The 25,126-nt window shown below is 44.2% G+C and overlaps 1 protein-coding gene and 1 pseudogene across 6 annotated transcripts in view; one reads left to right on the top strand and one right to left on the bottom strand.

The window, feature by feature from the left end:
• The window catches only part of LOC134342065 (zinc finger protein 729-like), a 34,078-nt pseudogene extending 24,024 nt beyond the window's left edge, over positions 1-10,054 (top strand).
• LOC134342071 (zinc finger protein 229-like) overlaps positions 1-25,126 on the bottom strand; it is a 126,438-nt gene that overhangs the window by 91,832 nt on the left and 9,480 nt on the right. For 5 of the 6 annotated variants that reach the window (XM_063040002.1, XM_063040005.1, XM_063040003.1 and 2 more), the window contains one exon: positions 12,758-23,713. In XM_063040002.1, coding sequence (XP_062896072.1) covers positions 22,100-23,473 — 1,374 coding nt within the window. In that variant the 5' untranslated portion in view covers positions 23,474-23,713 and the 3' untranslated portion in view covers positions 12,758-22,099. Of the gene's footprint in view, positions 1-12,757; positions 23,714-25,126 lie in introns of those variants that run through there. The other variant, XR_010016936.1, reaches the window with a different exon arrangement.

Here is a 25,126-nt window from a genome sequence, read left to right as displayed (position 1 = left end):
ACTCTTTTCCATAGATGCTGCCTGGCCTGCTGAGTTCCTCCAGCATTTTGTGTCTGTTGCTTGTTCTACCCCCTCTTGTTCTGGACTTTTCTACCCGTGAGAACATGTTTTGTCCCACTCTCTCTGGGGACATAATGATATCAAACACCTTTGTCCAGGGCAACAAGTAGCTTTCACATCACAAATGTGCCAGACTCCAATGAGACAGACTACTGCCCTTCCCTTCATATTCATTGGCATTGCCATCACTGAGTTCACCACCGTCAGTCACCTGGGGGAGGGTTCAGGGGAAATATTTATGTACAATACAGAAACTGGTGTTACCTGTGTGTATTGTGGCGATGTAAAGGTTGCTGGAGAATTTGCAAGTGGGAAGAAGTGGGGTGATATTTCGAAATCTTACTTTTTTAAGCATCATTTCGCAAGCAAACCACATATGGACAGTGTGTAAAAGCTCTGGTGAGAAAATCCTTCATTACCTGTTACAGGCCTGCAACATAGGTTGTGTGAGAGTGCAGATGAACTTAATCAAACCCAGAGGAGATCAAAGTTCTTATTGACAATGATTTGATAGCTGTTAAAATGAATACCGCTCTATATAAAATTCACTGTGCACATGTGGGTAAAAAATGCATAATACAAGCTTTATGTGCACACCGGTCATTACAAATTTGAGGAGAGATTGGTGGGAAGGTATGGACACCTCCAGTGTCCCTGATGTCCTCATGTACAAGATGTGCATCCAGCTGCAGCTTGTAACCCTGCACTTTAAGGAGTTGGAACTTGAAATGGATGAATTCCGGATCATCCAGGAGTTGGAGGGGGCTCAGGGATAGATATGACATGAAGAGAGGTGTGTTACACCCAAGGTGTAGGACACAGGAAACTGGGTGAGAGTCAGGAAGGGGAATGAAGTTAAATAGCCATCACAGAGTACTCTTGTGTCCATCCCGCACAACATCAGGTGGGCCACTTTAGAAACTGTTGAGATTACCTGGCAGAGAAAAATCAAAGGGGTGATAGGGGGTTCGTTAGAGAAATAGAACAAGAGGGGACTTATATCCCAGTGGTGAGGCTCGCTAGTGCCAGTGTTGGGGAGAGAGGGTGATGTGGTTAAAATAAGTTGTAGGGGGAATGGGAGCCAGAATGACAGAACAGATAGTGGGGAGGGTGAATTGAATTGAATTGACTTTATTACATACAACCTTCATATACATGAGGAGTAGAAATCTTTACATTCTAATCTCCATCTAAATGTGCAATGTGTAATTTATAGTAATTTATAATAAATAGTTTGTACACAGGACAGTCAATATAACATAGAAATGCAATTGTATCAGCATGAATTAATCAGTCTGATGGCCTGGTGGAAGATGATGTCCCGGAGCCTGTTGGTCCTTTTGCTGTGGTACCGTTTCCTGGATGGGAGCAGCAGGAACAGTTTGTGATTGTGGTGAATTGAGTCCCCAATATCCTTTGGGCCCTTTTTACACACCTGTCTCTGTAAATGTCCTGAATAGTGGGAAGTTCACATCTACAGATGCGCTGGGCTGTCAGCACCACTCTCTGCAGGTTCCTGCGATTAAGGGAAGTACAGTTCCCATACCAGGCAGTGATGCAGCCGGTCAGGATGCTCTCAATTGTGTATCCCTGTAGAAAGACCTTCGGATTTTGGGCCCCATCCCCAACTTCTTCAACCATCTGAGGTGAAAGAGGTGCTGCTGTGCTCTTTTCACAACACAGCTGGTATGCACAGACCATGTACATGAAAGATGGCAAATGCAGTTTAATGCTGGTAAGTGTGAGGTGCTACATTTTAGTAGGACTAATCAAAATAGGACATACATGGTAAATGGTAGGGCATTGAAGAATGCAGTAGAACAGAGGGATCTAGGAATAATGGTGCATAGTTCCCTGAAGGTGGTATCTCATGTGGATAGGGTGGTGAAGAAAGCTTTTGGTATGCTGGCCTTTACAAATCAGAGCATTGAGTATAGGAGTTGGGATGTAATGTTAAAATTGTACAAGGCATTCGTAAGGCCAAATTTGGAGTATTGTGTACAGTTCTGGTCACCGAATAATAGGAAAAATGTCAACAAAATAGAGAGAATACAGAGATTTACTAGGATGCTACCTGGGTTTCAGCACCTCAGTTACAGAGAAAGGTTGAACAAGTTGGGTCTTTAATTTTGGAGCGTAGAAGGTTGAGGGGGGACTTGACAGAGGTATTTAAAATTATGAGGAGGATAGATAGGGTTGACGTGTATAGGCTTTTTCCATTGAGAGTAGCTGAGATTCAAATAAGAGGACATGAGTTGAGAGTTAGGGGGCAGAAGTTTAGGGGTAACATGAGGGGAACTTCTTTACTCAGAGAGTGGTAGCTGTGTGGAATGAGCTTCTGGTAGAAGTGGTAGAGGCAGGCTCGATATTGTCATTTAAAGAAAAATTGGATAGCAATATGGACAGGAAAGGAATGGAGGGTTATGGGCTGAGTGTAGGTCGGTGGGACTAGGTGAGAGTAAGCATTCAGCATGGACTAGAAGGGCTGATATGGCCTGTTTCTGTGCTGTAATTGTTATATGGTTATATGTGAGATCCTTGGTGATGTTTATACTGAGGAACTTAAAATTGTTCACCTTCGTAACCCCAGATCCATTGATGTCAATAAGGGGTTGCCTGTCTCCATTCCTCCTGTAGTCCACAACCAGCTCCTCTGTTTTTGTGACCATGAGGGAGAGTTTGTTTTCTTGACACCAGTCAGATGTTGTTCAGACCTCAGACAGAGTCAGCAATCAAATGGTTGAGCATGGTGCGATGAATGTGCTGAGCTGTGTATATCACAATGCAAGAAGCATCGTAGGGAAGCCAGATGGGCTCAGGACAGGAAATTATTAAGTTGTATCCATTGTTGGGACTTGGTTGCATCCAACAGTCTGAGGGATTTAGAGGAATAAATTTGTAGAGAGATTGCACCATGCCACGATACAAAGGTTGTTCCAGTAAGTGATTTTAACTTTCCATATATTGACAGGGACTCCCATACAGTAAAAGGGCTGGATGGGGTAGAGTTTGTCAAATGTGCCCTTAATCTGTACATTGAATTCCTGACGTAGAAGTATGCAAAAAGCTGTTAGGAAATGATCCAGGGCTGGTGACAGAAATTAGTGATCATAATGCCATGAGATTCAAAGTAAATATGGAAAACGAGAGGTGTGCACCACGGGTTGAGATTCTAAATTGGAGAAAGGTCAATTTTGATGGTCTGAGAAAGGATCTGACAAGTGTGGTTTGGGACAGGCTGCTTTCTGGCAAAAGCGTACTTGGTAAGTGGGAGGCCTTCAGAAGTGAAATTTTGAGGATGTAGAGTTTGTATGTGCCTGCTGAAATAAAAGTTGAGAAGTTACAGGTGCAGGGAATCTTGGTTTTCAAGAGATATTGAGGCCTGGGATATTTTGTTCCTCTAAATGCCTCAGACTGTTGGGTGCTACCAAGACCCATTAATGACTACAATATCACGATTCCACGCCCTGAGCTCATTTGACTTTATTTTAGTTGTCTGCTGTTGGTTTCTGAAAGCTTCCCAATAGTTTTTGGGTAAGTTATTGGAACATTTGTGCAGGAACCGGATATATACTGTAAGTATTTGGATAGGTGTGGACTGATAAAGGATAGACAGCATGGCTTTGTGCACGGTAGGTCATGTCTAACCAATCTTATAGAGTCTCTCGAGGAAGTTATCAGGAAAGTGGATGAAGGCAAGGCAGTGGATGTTGTCTACATGGACTTTAGCAAGGCACTTAAAGTCTCATATGGGAGGTTGGTCAAGAAGGTTCAGTCACTCCGCATTCAAGATGAGATAGTAAATTGGATGAGACACTGACTTTGGGAGAAGCCAGAGTGTGGTAGCACATGGTTGCCTCTCTGACTGGAGGCCTGTGACTAGTGGTGTGTCATAGGGATCAGTGCTGGATCTGTTGTTGTTTGTCATTTATATCAGTAATCTGGATGACAGTGTGGTTAACTGGATCAGCAAATTTGTGAATGACACCAAGATTGGTTGTGTAGTGGACAGTGAGGAAGACTATCATGACTTGCAGTGCGATCTGGACCAGCTGGGAAAATGGTTTGAGAAGCGGAAAATTGAATTTAATGTAGACAAGTGCGAGTTGTTGCACTTTGGTAGGACCTACCAAGGCAGGTTTTTCACAGTGACTGGTCGGGCATAGAGGACTGTTGTAGAAGAAAGGGACCTGGGAGTACAAGTCCTTACCTCACTGAAAGTGGTGTCACAGTAAGATAGAGACGGAAAGCAGGATTTCAGTCCATTGGCCTTCGTGAACCAAAGTACTGACAACAATAGATGGATGTTATGTTGACTTGTATAAGACATTGGTGAGGCATAATTTGAAGTATTGTGTGCAGTTTTGGTCACCTACTTACAGGAAAGATGTAAAAGATGTTGAAAGAGTTGTGAGAAAATTCACAAGGATGTTACCAGGTCTGGAGGACTTGGGTTATAAGGAAAGATTGAACAGGTCTGGAATTTATTCCTTGGAATGTAGAAGATTAAGCAGAGATTTGATTGTGATAGAGGAGCATAGATAGTGTAAAAGCAAGCTGACTTTCTCCACTGGGATTGGGTGGGACTACAACCAGAGGCCATGGGTTAAGGGTGAAAGGTGAAACGTTAAGGGGAACATGAGGGGAAACTTCTTCACACAGACGGTCATCCGGGTGTGGAATGAGCAGACAGCACAGGTGGTGCATGTGAGCTCAATTTCAACATTGAAGAGGTTTGCATAGGTACCTGGATGGTAGGGGTATGGGAGTGGGTGGTTTAAATAGTTCAGCACAAACCAGATGGCCCAAAGGGCCTGTTTCTGTGTTGTAATTTTCTGTGACTGTGACAAGAACCTGAAATAATACAAAAATTCACTCTAAGTCCTTTTCACAGCTGTGCGGACCAACTGTTCATCTCAGCTGGAATTTTTTATATGGCGTTAAAACTGTGGCACTTTAAGTTAATAATACATGAAAGAAAATCCTCGTTCTGCGTCAAGAAATACAATTTGCGTGAGACTGTTTCAGTTACTGTGGGGCCAGGCACCCGTGCTGCTCAGCAGGAACAGGGAATAATACCAATGGAGAGAGTCAAACTGAGCCAAGTCACAGATTGGAGACGGCAGAAATGCCCCATTCTGATAGAGACAGGAAGAGCATCAGGGAATTGATGGTCATTCCAGATACCAGCACTGTGACCAGTCAGAAGATGATTTCTCTGTTGAATTTGGGTTGAACCTCACTGTAACAGTGTGATACCAGATCAAACCTTGACAACTCAAGTAATCTCATCTGAAATGTTGTCCTACACCCATTGATGGATTTTGTAAATCTTTTTACAGGTTAAAACTAAGAGGGAATTTGTCTCAAGGAATCGCAAACACGGCACGCCAGTTTTGCTGTCTCTGTCTAGATATTTAAGAAGTGGAGCAAGGGATTCAATCGACCATCCTTCCTGCTCAGACCGTTGGGAGGGATTCACTTGGTCATCTGACTGACTGGCACACCCGTCATTTTACACAGTGGGAATGGATTCAGTCGGTTGTCTCAACTGAAGGTCCACCAGCAAGTTCACACTGGACAAGGCCATTCATCTGTTCTGTGTGTGAGAAGGGATTCAGTTAGTCTTCCCACCTGTGGACTCACCAGTCAGTTCACATCGAGCAGAGGCTGGTCATCTGCTGAATTTATGGGAAAGGATTCACTTAGTTATCTGACCTAATGACTCACCGGCGAGTTCTCACTGGGGAGAACTCGTTCACCTGCTCAGTCTGTGAGAAGAGATTCACTCACTCTTCCACCCTACAGAGACATCAGCGAGTTCACACTGGGGAGAAGCCGTTCACCTGCTCAGTCTGTGGGAAAAAATTCACTGAGTCATCCCACTTACGGGTACATCAGCGTGTTCACACTGGGGAGAAGCCATTCACCTGCTCAGACTGTGGGAAGAGATTCACTCAGTTATCCCACCTACAGAGTCATCAGCGAGTTCACACTGGGGAGAAGTCGTTCACCTGCTTAGTCTGTGGGAAAGAATTCACTCACTCATCCACCCTACAGAGACATCAGCAAGTTCACACTGGGGAGAAGCCGTTCACCTGCTTAGAATGTGGGAAGGGATTCACTCAGTCATCCCACCTACAGAGTCATCAGCGAGTTCACACTGGGGAGAAACCGTTCACCTGCTTAGAATGTGGGAAGAGATTCACTCAGTTATCCCACCTACAGAGACATCAGCGTGTTCACACTGGGGAGAAGCCATTCACCTGCTTAGTCTGTGGGAAAAGATTCACTGAGTCATCCCAACTACGGAGACATCAGCGAGTTCACACTGGGAAGAAGCCATTCACCTGCTCAGTCTGTGGGAAGAGATTCACTCAGTTATCCCACCTAAAGAGTCATCAGCGAGTTCACACTGGGGAGAAGCCGTTCACATGCTTAGAATGTGGGAAGCGATTCACTCACTCATCCACCCTACAGAGTCATCAACGAGTTCACACTGGGGAGAAGCCATTCACCTGCTCAGTCTGTGGGAAGGGATTCACTCAATTGTCCCAACTACACAGTCATCAGCGAGTTTACACTGGGGAGAAGCCGTTCACCTGCTTAGAATGTGGGAAAGGATTCACTCAGTCATTTAAACTACTGGCACACCAGTCAGTTCACAGTGGGGAGTGGCCATTCACCTGCTCAGAATGTGGGAAAGGATTCACTCAGTCATCCAAACTACTGGCACACCAGTCAGTTCACACTGGAGAGAGGACATTCACCTGCTTAGACTGTGGGAAGGGATTCACTCGGTCATCCCAACTACTGGCACACCAGTCAGTTCACACCGGGGAGAGGCCGTTCACCTGCTCAGTCTGTGAGAAGAGATTCACTCAGTCATCCTACCTACAGAGACATCAACAAATTCACACTGGGGAGAAACCGTTCACCTGCTCAGAATGTGGGAAGAGATTCACTCAGTCATCCACCCTACAGAGACATCAGCAAGTTCATACTGGGGAGAAGCCATTCACCTGCTCAGTCTGTGGGAAGAGATTCACTCAGTTATCCCACCTACAGAATCATCAGCGAGTTCACACTGGGGAGAAGCCATTCACCTGCTCAGAATGTGGGAAAGGATTCACTCAGTCATTTAAACTACTGGCACACCAGTCAGTTCACAATGGGGAGTTGCTGTTATTATGAATCACGAGGTTTTGTTTGCTGTGGACTGTCATTTTAAGAGAGAGATTAAGAAGGTGAATCAGTCTGACTTGCAGCTTGGTTACATTGCTCGCAGCTTGTTTAATTTTAATTGAGGACACAGACACTCAGATTCAGATGGAGACAAAGGCAGAAAAATGGAAGGATTGAAGCAAGGGAACTAGTGACCAAGGGTCACTGTTTCGAACTTTCCTCTGCCCACAAGGGTGGGTTAATTATCGATTCAGCGAACATCGAATGTGTGGTTGTCACCTCGTTTGATCCATAGGAGTGGATCTGATTTGGGGTATCCTGTGGAGACCACTTATGTGTTAACCCTTGCCTTGGTGTGTTGTAATTCACTTGAAGTCGATACCCCTTGTGACAAGTCACTTTCGGTGATAATTCATATGTGGATGTGAAACGAGAACAGATAAAATCTACAGATACTGTTCTCTCGTTTTACCACTGTGGAACCTGTGGAATTTGACATAATTGCCTTCTCTCAACATTTACCCTGGATTACAAATATCTCTCTCTCATCACCTATTCTGTGGATGAACTGAACTTTCATACTTTACCGTCTCAAGACTCTAAGCCTTGTTTTCCCTGAGCTCAATAGTTGGGAGTTATATTTACACACACATATACACATAGTACTGTTAACTTTTGTTTATCTTGCTTAAGTTACGATATTATAAGTAGATACTATTAAGGATAGTGGATTTAACATCAAAACCAGACTCCAGTTGTAGTCTGTTGCTGTTGGTTCATTTCTAGGAAGTGTTACGGTTCATAACAAATCTGGGGCCTGCATCCGGGATATGAGTAGATTTGGGGGCGTATTGATTAATTATCAATTTCATTGGGAAAATCCCTTTGATTTATTTGTGTGTGGAAAATCAGCAGCAATGGATGTTGATAGATTTCTGGAAGCATCAACCTCTGAGGCACTAAAGGACACAAGGATTGAGTTGTTGAGTATTGCTAAAAGGTTAAAACTTGCTAAGGTGAAATTGACAATGAGAAGGGCACAGATGCAGAAGATCATAACTGAGCATTATGTATCTAAGGGTGTGTTTAAAGTGGAAGAGTTGGAAGTGTTTCCTGAATGTAATCCTAGTGAGCTTGAGCTCCCGTACAAGTTAGAAAAATTAAAGATGGAGGCTGTGGAAAGGCAAAGGGAGTTTGAGGCTGGACAGGCAGAAAAACAGAGAGGAAGCAGAAAGACAGTGGATGTTCAAGCTGGAAAAGATAGAAAGATTGTAGCAAAGGTGTCTCACGTTAGACTCTGGTGATAAGTTTGAGGCCAGTCGAGAAGTTAAATTGGTACCTCCATTTGACGAGGCAGAGGTTGATAAATAGTTCCAGCAATTTGAGATGGTTGCTCAGAGTTTAAAGTGGCGAAAAGAGGGTTGGCCCATTCTCTTACAAAGTGTAATTAAGGGAAAGGCTTAGCAAGCCTATTCTGCTTTGACAGTTGTTGAAGCAGCTGATTATGACATAGTGAAACAGGCTGTGCTCAAAGCTTATGAGTTGGTCCCAGAAGCATACAGGCAAAAGTTTAGAAATTTGAGGAAATCCCTGAACCAGATTTATATGGAATTTGCTGATGAGAAATTTGTGTGTTTTGACCGCTGGTTCACATATAAAAATATAAAATAAAAATAATAAATATAAAAATATAAATTTTAGCAGCTTGAAAGAGTTGGTTTTAATTGAAGAAGTCAAAGTGTGCATCCCTGATGACATAAAGATGTAATCAGATGAAAAGGATGCTGCCACTTTGCAGGAGTCTGCTAGATTAGCAGATGAGTTTGCTTTAACTCATAAGGTTAAGTTTACCCCTAATAAGAGCTTCCAAAAGAGTAGCAGGGTAAACCAGAAATTAAAACTGGGATTAGCAACAAGAGTGAGGATGAAGGGAAGCAGTTGAAGGAGAAATATTCTGGTCTTGTTACTATTGTAAGAAAGCTGGTCATATAGTGGCTAATTGTTCCGTCCTGAAGAAGAAAAGGGAAAAGGAGACAGTCCCACATGCCTGTGATCAGTATGTTGAAGCACCTGTAAACCCACAGCGTTCTGAACATTCTGTTGAGGCTCAGTTAAGGACTGAGAGGTCTGACCGAGTTAAGAAGGGATTCGATCATTTTATGTCAGATGGGTTTGTATTAGTAAAGGAAGGGTCAACCCCGGTATCAGTGAAAATTCTTCGAGATACTGGGGCTTCTCAGTCACTTATATTAGACAGTATTCTAAAGTTTGGTGATGAGACTGACATTGGTGAGGTAAATCTTACTAAAGGCATTGGGGGTGGCATGGTTTCTGTGCCATTGAACAAGGTAACTTTACAGTCAGGGTTGGTTTTGGGACCTGTTAAGATTGGATTATCCTCCAGTTTACCGGTGGAAGATGTTACTTTGCTGTCAGGGAATGACCTGGCAGATAGTAAAGTTGTTCTTGCAGTGCAGTTGCCAGCTAAGCCAACTACTGACGGCCCACAGATGGATTTTAACATTTATCCTTCCTGCACAGTACCTTGAAGTATGGCTAAAAAGTCTGCCGACGCAGACGGTTCTGTGCAGCATGATTCTGATGCCCATAATAGCCAAAGTTGGGATTCAGGTTATAGAAACATAGAAACATAGAAAATAGGTGCAGGAGTAGGCCATTCGGCCCTTCGAGCCTGCACCGCCATTTATTATGATCATGGCTGATCATCCAACTCAGAACCCAGCCTTCCCTCCATACCCCGTGACCCCTGTAGCCACAAGGGCCATATCTAACTTCCTTTTAAACATAGCTAATGAACTGGCCTCAACAGTTTGCTGTGGCAGAGAATTCCACAGATTCACCACTCTCTGTGTGAAGAAGTTTTTCCTAACCTCGGTCCTAAAAGGCTTCCCCTCTATCCTCAAACTGTGACCCCTCGTTCTAGACCTCCCCAACATCGGGAACAATCTTCCCGCATCTAGCCTGTCCAATCCCTTTAGGATCTTATACGTTTCAATCAGATCCCCCCTCAATCTTCTAAATTCCAACGAGTACAAGCCCAGTTCATCCAGTCTTTCTTCATATGAAAGACCTGCCATCCCAGGAATCAATCTGGTGAACCTTCTTTGTACTCCCTCTATGGCAAGGATGTCTTTCCTCAGATTAGGGGACCAAAACTGCACACAATACTCCAGGTGTGGTCTCACCAAGGCCTTGTACAACTGCAGTAGTACCTCCCTGCTCCTGTACTCGAATCCTCTCGCTATAAATGCCAGCATACCGTTCGCCTTTTTCACCGCCTGCTGTACCTGCATGCCCACTTTCAATGACTGGTGTATAATGACACCCAGGTCTCGTTGCACCTCCCCTTTTCCTAATCGGCCACCATTCAGATAATAATCTGTTTTCCTATTTTTGCCACCAAAGTGGATAACTTCACATTTATCCACATTAAATTGCATCTGCCATGAGTTTGCCCACTCACCCAACCTATCCAAGTCACCCTGCATCCTCTTAGCATCCTCCTCACTGCTAACACTGCCACCCAGCTTCGTGTCATCCGCAAACTTGGAGATGCTGCATTTAATTCCCTCATCCAAGTCATTAATATATATTGTAAACAACTGGGGTCCCAGCACTGAGCCTTGCGGTACCCCACTAGTCACCGCCTGCCATTCTGAAAAGGTCCCGTTTATTCCCACTCTTTGCTTCCTGTCTGCTAACCAATTCTCCACCCACACCAATACCTTACCCCCAATACCATGTGCTTTAAGTTTGCACACTAATCTCCTGTGTGGGACCTTGTCAAAAGCCTTTTGAAAATCCAAATATACCACATCCACTGGTTCTCCCCTATCCACTCTACTAGTTACATCCTCAAAAAATTCTATGAGATTCGTCAGACATGATTTTCCTTCCACAAATCCATGCTGACTTTGTCCGATCATTTCACCGCTTTCCAAATGTGCTGTTATCACATCCTTGATAACTGACTCCAGCAGTTTCCCCACCACCGACGTTAGGCTAACCGGCCTATAATTCCCCGGTTTCTCTCTCCCTCCTTTTTTAAAAAGTGGGGTTACATTAGCCACCCTCCAATCCTCAGGAACTAGTCCAGAATCTAACGAGTTTTGAAAAATTATCACTAATGCATCCACTATTTCTTGGGCCACTTCCTTAAGCACTCTGGGATGCAGACCATCTGGCCCTGGGGATTTATCTGCCTTCAATCCCTTCAATTTACCTAACACCACTTCCCTACTAACATGTATTTCGCTCAGTTCCTCCATCTCACTGGACCCTCTGTCCCTTACTATTTCTGGAAGATTATTTATGTCCTCCTTAGTGAAGACAGAACCAAAGTAATTATTCAATTGGTCTGCCATGTCCTTGCTCCCCATAATCAATTCACCTGTTTCTGTTTGCAGGGGACCTACATTTGTCTTTATCAGTCTTTTCCTTTTTACATATCTATAAAAGCTTTTACAGTCCGTTTTTATGTTCTCTGCCAGTTTTCTCTCATAATCTTTTTTCCCCTTCCTAATTAAGCCCTTTGTCCTCCTCTGCTGAACTCTGAATTTCTCCCAGTCCTCAGGTGAGCCACTTTCTCTGGCTAATTTGTATGCTACTTCTTTGGAATTGATACTATCCCTAATTTCTCTTGTCAGCCACGGGTGCACTACCTTCCTTGATTTATTCTTTTGCCAAACTGGGATGAACAATTGTTGTAGTTCATCCATGCAACCTTTAAATGCCTGCCATTGCATATCCACCGTCAATCCTTGAAGTGTCATTTGCCAGTCTATCTTAGCTAATTCATGTCTCATACCTTCAAAGTTACCCCTCTTTAAGTTCAGAACCTTTGTTTCTGAATTAACTACGTCACTCTCCATGTTAATGAAGAATTCCACCATATTATGGTCACTCTTACCCAAGGGGCCTCTCACGACAAGATCGCTAATTAACCCTTCCTCATTGCTCAAAACCCAGTCCAGAATAGCCTGCTCTCTAGTCGGTTCCTCGACATGTTGGTTCAAAAAACCATCCCGCATACATTCCAAGAAATCCTCTTCCTCAGCACCTTTACCAATTTGGTTCACCCAGTCTACATGTAGATTGAAGTCACCCATTATAACTGCTGTTCCTTTATTGCACACATTTCTAATTTCCTGTTTAATACCATCTCCGACCTCACTACTACTGTTAGGTGGCCTGTACACAACTCCCAGCAGCGTCTTCTGCCCCTTAGTGTTACGCAGCTCTACCCATATCGATTCCACATCTTCCCGGCTTATGTCCTTCCTTTCTATTGCGTTAATCTCTTTTTTAACCAGCAACGCCACCCCACCTCCCCTTCCTTCATGTCTATCCCTCCTGAATATTGAATATCCCTGAACGTTGAGCTCCCATCCCTGGTCACCCTGGAGCCATGTCTCTGTGATCCCAACTATATCATAATCATTAATAACAATCTGCACTTTCAATTCATCCACCTTATTACGAATGCTCCTTGCATTGACACATAAAGCCTTCAGGCGCTCTTTTACAACTCTCTTAGCCCTTTTTAATGCTTGCCCTGGATTTGTCGGCCTGCCACTTTTACTTTTCCCCTTTGTACTTTTTGCTTCTACGCTCACTTTACACCCCTCTGTCTCTCTGCACTGGTTCCCATCCCTCTGTTGTGAACTAACCTCCTCACACCTAGCCGCTTTAATTTGATTCCCACCCCCCAACCATTCTAGTTTAAAGTCACCTCAGTAGCCCCCGCTAATCTCCCTGCCAGGATTTTGGTCCCCCTAGGATTTAAGTGTAACCCGTCCTTTTTGTACAGGTCACACCTACGCCAAAAGAGGTCCCAATGATCCAAAAACTTGAATCCCTGCCCCCTGCTCCAATCCCTCAGCCACGCATTTATCCTCCACCTCATCGCATTCCTACTCTCACTGTCGCGTGGCACAGGCAGTAATCCCGAGATTACTACCTTTGCGGTCCTTTTTCTCAACTCCCTTCCTAGCTCCCTATATTCTTCTTTCAGGACCTCATCCCTTTTCCTACCTATGTCATTGGTACCTATATGATGACTTAAAACAGAGATCATCTTCCTCTTTCCCTTCTGCTCCATGGAACCAGACCCAGTGCTAGAGACCGGATCGCCATGGTCGTCCTCTGTCAGGTCACCCCCCTCAACGGCATCCAAAATGAGATAACAATTACTGAGGGGGATGGCCACAAGGGTGCTCTCTACTATCTGAGCTCTTCCCATCCCTTCCTTGACAGTCACCCACTTATCGATCTCCTGCTCATGTTCCATTATAAGCAGTAGGTCATCAAGCCGCAGCTCCAGATCCCTAACGCGTTCTCTCATCAGCTGCATCTCAGTGCACCTGGCTCAGATATGGCCGTCTGGGAGACAGGAAGATTCCCGGGATTCCCACATCTTTCACCCAGAGGAAAGTACTATCCCTGCACACAGGCTCTGGTACATGTTTGTATGCTCAGTAAACATGTTCACTGCTTAATCCCCTGGAGGAGGGAACGAGATGGGAAATGTCCAAATATATTGATAACACAGAAGCAAAGGAAAGAAATCTAATGACGATGTTCTGGTTCTGCATCAAATAGTTCAAAAGGCAGATAGTATTTTGGCCATCACCACACAGAGAGTAGGGATTATGTAATGGGCCAGTGTAGCTACCATTGCACAGGGTGTTTCTGGAATTCTATGCACGGTTTTAATCCCCAAGAAGAAAGAAATCTTAAGAGTAGCTATGGAGCCAGCCAGAGCAGTTTGACCAATGTAATACATGGGATGATTTACCAGCAGAGGTGAGATGATTTGGCCCTGAATTTAGAACATATTCACAAACGATAGGGTATTTGTGGAGCATCTTGATAGAGTATCTCTCCTCGTCAGTCAGAGAGCCACAGAGAGGGGTCGATGAGCGATGCTCATTTCAAATGGAGATGTGTGAAAATTCTTGGAAATTTATATTTTCTATTTAATTTTGCTTTGTGATCAATGAGGTATCTATCTATTTGAGTGTACAATCTTTGGGATTCACTGCACTGAGGGTGTGAAGGCCGGTTGGCTGGGTATATTTGAGGTGGAGATAGATAATAATTAAGGGGAGCAAGGGGAATGGACACAGGAGTTTACATCATACACGGTTGTGTTGAATCATAAGACACAGCGAGAGAAGTTTTCCTCTTCTCTGTTCTAAATGGAGGTCCCACTATTCTGAGGGTGTTTTCCCCTGGTCGCCGACTGCAGGAAAAATAATCTCCACATGCACTCTTTCTCGGCTTTTCAGTGTTCGAGAGCCTCCCTCATTTTTTTCTAAACATTATAGGACACAGGCCCAGATACATCAAATGCTCCTCATGTTTTAAACCTGTCAGCCTCAGAATCATTTTTATGAACCTCCTCTGGACTCTGTCCAATTCCAGCACATTTTTCCTGAGATGAGTCCCTACACCGTTCATAATAGTCTGTGTGGTTTAACTATTGCCTTATAACATCTCAACATTGTGGATTATGGATAGACCTCTCTTAATGAATGGTAGCATCATATTTACATAACTAATGGTGAATGGCCAGAGTGAAGAGTAGAAGGAAAGGCTATGGGCAGTGTTTTTTTTTAACTGGAGGAGAAATCGATATTCATGCCTTCAGGTTGGAGCTGTGCAGGTGGAGTATGATGTGTTTCTCTTCAACCCTGAGGCTGTCAAGTTGAGCAACTCCAGCCATTACTATTCTGCCATCATCCATGCTAGTGTCCCCTTCCAATCAACTTTGGTGAGCTCTTCTCCCATGCCTCCAGGATTCTCCTCACTCCACTAATAATGATGCATCTTGTTATACCTTTCCCCTCTCAAAGTGTAGGGTGAATTCTAACTTATTATGATCACCAAGTCCACGTTTCCTTTACCATAAGCTTCGTAATCAAATCTGGTTCATTACACAACACCCAATCCAAAATTAACTTTTCCCTAATGGGCACAATTACAAGCTGTTCAAAAAGGCATCTCATTGGTATTTTCCAAATTCTCTCTCTTGAGATGAAACACCAACCTGATTTTCATAATCAACCTCCACCCATCCCACTCATGGACTGTTTGCCCCACTCCCATCGGGAGGTAGACTGCACAGCATCCTCACCAGGACTGCCAGCCTCTGGGACAGCTACTTTTCCCAAGCAGTAAGGCTGATAAATGTCTCTACCCAACTAACCCACCCTTCCACACCACCAAACACCTCTACTTTATAATTTCCTGTCTGTCATGTTATATGCAAGCATACTTTTATTTATTATTTTATCATTTATTATATTGTAATTTGTCCTCTACTGTGCCTATTTTCTTGTTTATTATTTATTGTACTGCCCTGCACTGTTTTGTGCACTTCATGCAGTCCTGTGTAGGTCTGTAGTCAAGTGTGGTTTTTGGGTTATTTGACATAGTCTAGTGTAGCTTTGCGTTGTGTCACTTAGCCTAGTGTAGTTTTGTGTTGTTTCATGTAGCACCATGGTCCTGGAGGTATGTTGTTTTTACTGTGCACTGTAACAGCAGTTTATGATTGAAATCACAATAAAAAGTGACTTGACTTGACTATGCTGAGCGTCACTTTATGGACATACAATCAATCCATGCACAGTTTATAAGCTGTGGATATATGTTTTTACTATTGTGTTTTTGTGCTGCATTGAAGCCGGAGTAATAATTATTTTGATCCCATTTACACTTGTCTGCTGGAAATGGAATTAAACTACCTTGAATCTTGAATAAACATTTCAGCAGACTGCAGGGTCACATTTCTGTCTCTCAGTGTTACTGCGGCAGAGCATCACCTGGTGACAATGGAGTCCACAAATCAGGGGCTCCTGTTATTGTGGCAAATCACCAAGTGGCAGTGTTGTCCACAAAAGGGAGAGGTTTACAGCGATAAGGAGAGGTGTAGGGGGCTGGAAGCCAACTCTGCAAGTGGATGAAGTGACAGACCTGCTCCAAACCACTCTCCCCACCACCAGTCAGGGTCCCAAACAGTCCTTCCACATAAGGCAACTTTTCAACATCATGCCTGTTGGATCATCTCCTGTTTCCAGTTTTCCAGGTGTGGCCTCCTCGACATTAGTGAGACCGATGTAGTCTCTGCATTCTGCACTCTGTCCCGATGAGATTCTGCAGGTGTTGGAGATGCAGAGTAACATACACAAAATGTTGGAGGAAGTCAGGAGGTCAGATAGCTTCTATAGAGGGGGACAAATCAAAACAGAGATTTCCTGCCGAGACCCTTCATCAGGACTGGAAGTGGGGAGAAGCTGGAATAAGATGGTGCGGGGAGTGGAAAGAGTCCAAGCTGGTAGATGATAGGTGAAGCCAGATAAGAGTGAAGGTGAGTGGGTGGGGGAGGTGGGAGATGAAGTGAGACGCTGTGAGGTGGAAGCTGGAAAATGCAAAGGGCTGAAAAGAAGGAATCTGATAGGATAGGAGAGCGGACCATGGGGAAAAGAGGAAGTAAAAGCGGAACCACAGGGAGACGATCCACAGTGAAGAGAGAAGTGGGGAGACAGAATGGAGGAGACGAGCGTGTGGGTTGATGAAAGGAAAAGGTGGAGGTGGAAGTTAAAGATATCAATGTTCATGCCATCGAGTTGTAAACTACCCAGATGTAGTATGTGTTATTGCTCCTTTAACCTGAGAGTGGGTTCATCGTGCTAGTGAAACCGGAAGGGAGAGTGGATTAATAACTTTCCCCTGCGATCCCTATTAAATCAATCCTATCTCACCTTAAAGTGGTGCCCACTGGTTGTTCATTCCACAAAAGTGGGGAAAAAGGGGAAAAAAAAAATCGAAAACCTACATCATAATACAGGCACTTTGGCCCACAAAGTTGTGCCGAGCATGTCCCTACCTAAGAAATTACTAGGCTTACCCATAGCTCTCTATTTTTCTAAGATCCATGTACCTATCCAAAGGTCTCTTAAAATACCATATTGTGTCCACCTCCACCACCGTTGCCGGCAGCCCATTCCACACACTCACCAATCTTTGTGTGAAAAAACTTACCCCTGACATCTCCTCTGTACCTACTCCCCAGCACCTTAAACCTGTGCCCTCTTGTAGCAGCCATTTCAGCCCTGGGAAAAAAACCTCTGACTATCCACACGATCAACACCTCTCATCAACTTATACACCTCTATCAGGTCACCTCTCATCCTCCGTCGCTCCAAGGAGAAAAGGCCGAGTTCACTCATCTGCTCACATTCCCTATTTCTGTACCCTCAGGGTTTGGAACACCTGCATCATGTCAGACTCAATCTCCTGCACTTCAAGGTGTGAAGTCCCAACCTGCCCAGCCTCTCTGCAGAACTCAGTCCCTCGAGTACCGGAACCATTCTCATAAATCTCCCCTGAACTCATTCCAGATTGACGTCCTCTCTCCTATAGCAGAACGACCAAAAACTGAATACAATAATCCAGGCACGGATACCCTAACAATACCCTAACCCTAATGCAACCTCACTAGCCTCTTCTTCAGACCATGAGCCACGAGATATGAGACAGAGGCTGCTCAGCCAATCGAGTCTGCTCCACCATTCCTTCATGTCCAATTCATTATCCCTCTCAACACTATTCTCCTGCCTTCTCCCCTTAATCCTTGAACATCCATTGAAAACACACTCAGTGACTTGGCCTCTACTCTGTCCGTGGCAATGAATTCCAAAGATTTACCACTCCCTGACTCAAGAAATTCCTCCTCATCTCTGCTGTCAGTGGATGCCCTATACATTGAGGCCGTGGCCTCTGGTCCCAGACTCACACCGTGTAGGGTGCATCTTCTTCATAGCCACTCAGTCGAGGCCTTTAAATACTTAATAGGTTTAAATGAGATCCCCACTCTTCTTTCTCAACCAGTGAGTACAGGGTCAAAGCCATCTAACGCTCCTCATACATTAACCCTTTCATTCCTGGAATTATTCTCGTGAACCTTCTCCAGACCCGATCCAATACAAGCACATCTTTTTTTTCTCAGGTAAGAGTTCAGAAACTGCTCACAATACACCAACAGCAATCTGACCAATGCATTATAAAGCTACAGTGTCATATCCTTGCTCTTATATGCAAACATTACAGTTGTCATCCTTAATTAACTCAATCTGCAAGCAAACCTTTAGGGACTCCTGCTCAAGGACTCCAAGTACTGATACACCTCTGATTCTTCAAGTTTCTCCCATTTAAATTTTTTTCCTACGCCCTTATTCCTTCTACCAATTGTACATGACCGGACACTATATTTCATCTGCTACTTCATTGCCTGTTCTCCAAACCTATCATAGTCTTTCTGCAGGCTCCCGCTTTGCTCTAAACTACCTGTCCCATACCTATCTTTGTATCAGCTGCAAAGTTCATTACCCAAGTATCAATTCAGTTATCCAAAAGATTCAGATTTAACATGAAAAGATGAGGTCTCAATACTGACCCCTACGGAACACCATTAGTTACCGACAGCAAAACAGAATTACCCACGTTATTCTGACTCTTTTTCCCTTATCAGTCAGGCAACCTTTGATCCAGACAAGTATGTTTCCTATAATTCAATGAGCTGTGATCTTGTTAAGCAGCCTCACATTTATTCCACATCTGACTTGAGCTTCTCCTTCTCTAATGTCAGGGTGAATTTGATCATATTTAGATCACTTGCCCCTAAGGGTTCTTTGAACGTAAGTGACCTATATAATCCCAGTTCATTACAACACCCAATCCAGAATAGCTGATCCCCAAGTGGGCTCAACCACGAGCTGCTCTAAAAAAGCATCTTGTAGGCATTCTAGGAATTCCTTCTCTTGAGAACAACACACTTAATTTTCCTTATCACCTACATGACAATCCTCCATGACTATTGTAACATTGCCCTTTTGGCAAGCATTTTTAATCTCCCATTGTAATTTGTGGACCAGATACTTACAACTGATTGGAGGTCTCTATACAATTCCCATCAGGGATCTTTGTTTTCACATTTGCTGTTCCTTAATTCTACCCACAGATTCTACACCTTCCAACCCAATGCCACCTCTTTCTAATGATTTTAATTAATATTTTACCAACAGAGCCACACAACCCCGCTATTAGATTGTTCTTTCAACAAATATATAAGTATCTGGGAAACAAGAGGACCTGCAGATGCTAGGAATCTAGAGAACTACACACAAAGTGCCGGAGGAGTTCAGCATATCAGGCAGCTCTTGAAACCCACGTATTTGGAATATCAACAAGCAAAGACAATAGAAAGTTGTGTGAAATAGGGAAAACCTTTGACAAAATTTAGTTCAAGGCTTAAAAAAAACCTGCCAAACAGAGCTCAATAGTTAACAAATACAACAATGACAATAAACACTTTCATCAATACCAACATTGACATTTTTTAAAATTAAAATATCTTGGTCCCATTTCAATCAGCAAAATTTACAAAGATAACTAAGAACTGAAATGATAACTTTAGAAAAGACTATTTACACTCAAACCCACTTAGATTGGACAGAAGGAGGAAGAGAAATAACACACATGAAAAAGAAATCACACAACAGTCAGATACAACTTGAAAGTATATATTTTCATCAAAAATGAACACGATTCAGCACTCCATGTGTGTATATGCAATTGTGATAAGTAATACAGACCAGAAACTTAAATGAGAGGCCAACTCAGAAAAATGAATCATCACTATGGAAGAAAACATTAACCAGTGGAATGAATATGACCCTCCATGGGAGACATCCCAACGATCTGAGCAGACTAGATGGTGACAGGGAAGCATCGAGCACCTGACTGAGTTTTGGAGACCTCTTCCCAGAAACAGAGGGTTCCTTGCAGAAATACAGGACAAGGTGGTTAAGAAAATGAAAAACAAAATTGAAAATGCATGAAATACAAACAAACAAGGCAGTAAGTGCAGATAATGACAAGAGAAACCAGACACGATCCAACACATTCCAGGATGCTGTAGCAGTTTAACTCAATCTGATTACTTACAAAGGTACAATCAAGTGGCAAATATCATTCACCAAAATCTTACTTCAAAATATAAACTCATGAAAGACCACCATAATTTCATTGAGCACCATAAATTCAAGCCTGATTCAGTTTCAGAGTCAAAATCTTACAAATTATAAGATAATCAATACATTATTTCAGATAGGACAATCCATAAGAACCATCCAGATATAATATTACAGGATAAACAACAGGAACAACTCCCTCAGTAGATAAAACCATTCCCAACACACACACGTACCTCGACCATTGGGGCACCTCACCACAGGCATTGTTTGTATCGTCAGTCAGACAATGGAAAGATTTTCTCTGTCAATCAGCTTCCAAATGTTGCTACTCTGTCATTCGTTGCCACACCCCGCTGCTGATTCCCTTCTCCTCATCATACGTTCTTATACCGACCATCGTCCAGAGCCCCAAACTCTGCTCTGTGCAGACCAGCCTCTGGTTTCTGACCCCGAGTCCGTTGAACATCCAACTAATGGTTTCCCATTCTGCTTTCAGTCTTTAGAGGAGAGTGGTGTTTTCAACAACCCTTTAGAAGCAGGGAAAATGACCCACATGTGGAAATGAGCCCTGAATAAGGAGATTAACTCCCAATGTCATTCTTTCTCAGCCCAGAGATTTGAGGGGCAAAGAACATCTCAGACAGAACTGCAGTCAGCTCGACTTCTTCAGTCTGCAGAAAATTCAAGGGAAACCTCTTCACCCACACAGTGGTGACTGGGACCCATCCCGCAGGGAGAGTGAGAGATGAACAACAGGGGAGGATTCAAAAGGGCTGCTGTGGAACTGAATCACTGGCTGGGTCCTGCAGGCCTGAGTACACTGGTTGTGTTATAAACACGGTAAGTACCAAAGACAGAGGTTAAAATAGAACTGATTAATTTGTCACAGGTGCAGAATATTAAACTCCAGTCCCATTAAAGGTGAATATGTAGCAGAAGAAACTCCTCCCATGCCCAGTGACCAGGGTGCAGAACTGGGTGTGGTGAGCAGCAGCAATAATTGCAGAGTTCAGCACCGACAGTCACTCTCGAAATTGCATTCAGCAACGGTGATGGACAAATATCCAGCATGCAGCTTATTGAAACTTTCTCCCCAGTGTGAACCCGGCAGTGTGTCACAAGTGTAACACGCTGTAAGGTTTCACTGCTAATGTAATGGCCTCTCTGCAATGGTTCACTGCTGAGGTAATGGTTTCTCTGTAGCAGTAATGTTTAGGTTACGACTAGAGATAACAGGGTTTTGGAGTGCGGGGCTATCCAATGGGAGAAATGTTCTTTCTTGTGAGTCTGGAAGAGAGATTTTCATGGTCTTTTGCCAGGGAGAGATGAGAAGATGTGAATGGAGAGAGTGGGCCCTTTTTCTTTATTTTGTTTTCTTTACTAACCCTATAGTCAAAATAAGAATTATAATTCTCAATTATTTAATCACATATTGTGTGCTGCTTGTTATTTTGGGGTACTGATTTGTAACGGGGGACACATCGTGCAGCATCCACCCAATCGAGATTTCTTAAGATTGGCCGGGCCTGGAGCTATCGACCCCCACATTAAACTGCTAGTCGAAGTGAGAGTTACAAGGTTAGATGACTGAGTGAATCGCTTCCCACATTCACAGCGGTTGAACAGGTTTCCCCAGTGTGAACTCAATGATGCAAACCTGATTGATTTGGCTGAGAGAATCTCTTCCCAAAGTCCGAGCAGGAGATCTGCCTCTCCCCAGTGTGAACACACTGATGTCTCTGTAGTTGAGATGACCGAGTGAATCCCTTCCCACAACCAAAGCAGGTGAACGGCCTCTACCCAGTGTGAGCTTGCTGGTGTCTCTGCAGGTGGTTTAACTGAGTGAATCCTTTCCCACACTCTGAGCAGGTGAATGGTCTTTCCCCAGTGTGAACTCGCTGATGTACCTTAAGTTGAGATGACGAAGTGAATCCTTTCCCACAGTCTGAGCAGGTGAACGGCCTCTCACCAGTGTGAACTGACTGGTGTCTCAGTAACTGAGATGATGAAGTGAATCCCTTCCCACAGTCTGAGCAGGTGAAAGGCCTCTCCCCAGTGTGAACTCGCTGATGTACCTTTAGTTGTGACGACAGAATGAATCCCTTCCCACACACTGAGCAGGAGAACGGCCTCTCACCAGTGTGAACTGACTGGTGTCTCAGTAACTGAGATGACGAAGTGAATCCCTTCCCACAGTCTGAGCAGGTGAATGGCCTCTCCCCAGTGTGAACTCGCTGATGTACCTTCAGTTGAGATGACGAAGTGAATCCCTTCCCACAGTCCGAGCAGGTGAACAGCCACTCTCCAGTGTGAACTGACTGGTGTCTCAGTAACTGAGATGACGAAGTGAATCCCTTCCCACAATCTGAGCAGGTGAATGGCCTCTCTCCACTGTAAACTCTCTGATGCGCCTTCAAATTCGATGACCAAGTAAATCCCTTCCCACAGTCTGAGCAGGTGAATGGTCTCTCCCCAGTGTGAACTCGCTGATGTACCTTCAGTTGAGATGATGTAGTGAATCCCTTCCCACATTCCGAGCAGGTGAACGGCTGCTCCCTTGTGTGAACTCGCTGGTGAGCCATTAGGTCAGATGACCAAGTGAATCCCTTCCCACAGTCTGAGCAGGTGTACGGCCTCTCCCCAGTGTGAACTCGCTGGTGTGCCATTAGGGCGGATGACTGAGTGAATCCCTTCCCACAGTCTGAGCAGGTGAATGGCCACTCTCTGGTGTGAACTGACTGGTGTCTCAGTAGGTGAGATGCCTGAGTGAATCCCTTCCCACAGTTTGAGCAGGTGAATGGCCTCTCTCCGGTGTGAACTTGCTGATGTACCTTCAGCTGAGATGACTGAGTGAATCCCTTCCCACACACTGAACAAGTGAACGGCCTCTCCCCAGTGTGAACTCGCTGATGTACCTTCAGTTGAGATGACGAAGTGAATCCCTTCCCACAGTCCGAGCAGGTGAACGGCCTCTCCCCGGTGCGAACTCGCTGGTGAGCCATTAGGTTAGATGACCGAGTGAATCCCTTCCCACAGTCTTTGCAGGTGAACGGCCTCTCCCCAGTGTGAACTCGCTGATGTACCTTCAGTTGAGATGACGAAGTAAATCCCTTCCCACAGTCCGAGCAGGTGGACAGCCGCTCCCCGGTGTGAACTCGCTGGTGTGCCATTAGGTCAGATGACAGAGTGAATCCCTTCCCACAGTCTGAGCAGGTGAACAGCCTCTCTCCTGTGTAAAATGAGGGGCGTGCCAGTCGGTCAGATCATTGAGTGAATCTCTCCCCACAGTCTGAGCAGGAAGGATAGTTGATTGAATCCCTCGCTCCACTTCTTAAATTTCTGGACAGAGACAGCAAAACCGGCGTATTGTGTTCGAGGTTCCCATAGACAAATTCCTTGTCATTTTTAACCTGTAAAAAGATTAACAAAATCCATCAATGGGTGAAGGACAACATTTCAGATGAGATCATGAGTTGTCACGGTTGGTCTGGCATCACACTGTTTCAGCGAAATTCAACCGTAGTTGGAGACAGAAATCATCTAACTGGGCACAGTGCTGGTATCTGGAATGACCATCAAACTCTCCGATGCTCTTCCTGTCTCTATAAGAATGGGGCATTTCTGCCATCTCCAATCTGTGACCTGGCTCAGTTTGACTCTCTCCATTGGTATTTATTCCCTGTTCCCATTGAATTCCATGGGTTCCTGGCCCCACAGTAACTGAAACACGAATAGCCACCATTCTCTGTGTGAAAAACCTACCCCTGTCATCCCCTCGGTATCTATTTCCAAGCACCTTAAAACTATGCCCCCTCGTGTTAGCCATTTAGCCCTGGGAATAAACCTCTGGCTATCCCTACGATCATTGTCCCTCATCATCTTATACATCCAAGAAAGGCTCTAAACATGAACAAGGAAATTATACATTGCTTTGAAGGTTTGTTAGAAGTATACAAAATTATGAGGGTATAGATAAGGTAAATGTGAGCAGCTTTTTCCATTGAAGTTGGGTGGGATAACAACCAGAGGTCATGGGTAAGTGGGAAAGATGAAAATTTAATGGAAACATTTTGAAAAGCTCTTTACTGAAATGGTTGTGAGAGTGCGGAATAAGATGCCAGCACAAGTGGTGAATATGAGCTCAGTTTCACCATTTAAAGAAGTTTGGATGGGAGCCAGGATGGTAGGGGTATGGAGGGTGATGGTCCCAGTGCTGGTAGTTTCATTAGACAGCTTAAATGATTTTTCATCATTGACTAGATGGGCCAAATACCCTGTTTCTGAACTGAACTTCTCCATGTTTCTATGACAGAGAAGCTGGTCAATCTTGTTTGGAAGGGAAAAGGTAGGAGTGACAACAGAGCAGCAATGGCTGGAGTTTCTGGGAGCAATTCGGGAGCTGAGTGATCGATACATCCCAAAGAAGTGGAAGCATTGGAAAGGCAGGAGGACACAACCATGGCTGAAATGAGAAGACAAATCCAACATAAAAGCCAAAGAGAGGGCTAACAGAAGAGCAAAAACTATTAGGAAGCTTTTAGAAGTGAACAGAAGACAACTAAAAAAAAAAAGTCAGATGAGAGGGTGTGGAATTAATGACTCTTGGTAGCACCCAACAGTCTGAGGCATTTAGAGAAACAAAATATTTGGGGCCTCAATATCTCTTGAAAACCAAGGTCCGTGCACTAGCTACCTTTCAACTTTTATTTTGGCAGGCACATACAAACTAGACCCCCTCAAAATTTCACTTCTGAAGGCCTCCCACTTACAAGTACTCCTTTACCAGAAACCAGCCTGTCCCAAGCCACACTTGTCAGCTCCTT

Source organism: Mobula hypostoma, unplaced genomic scaffold, assembly GCF_963921235.1.
Source record: "Mobula hypostoma unplaced genomic scaffold, sMobHyp1.1 scaffold_51, whole genome shotgun sequence".
Lineage (NCBI taxonomy): Eukaryota > Metazoa > Chordata > Chondrichthyes > Myliobatiformes > Myliobatidae > Mobula > Mobula hypostoma.
This window is presented reverse-complemented; position numbering and strand designations above follow the sequence as displayed.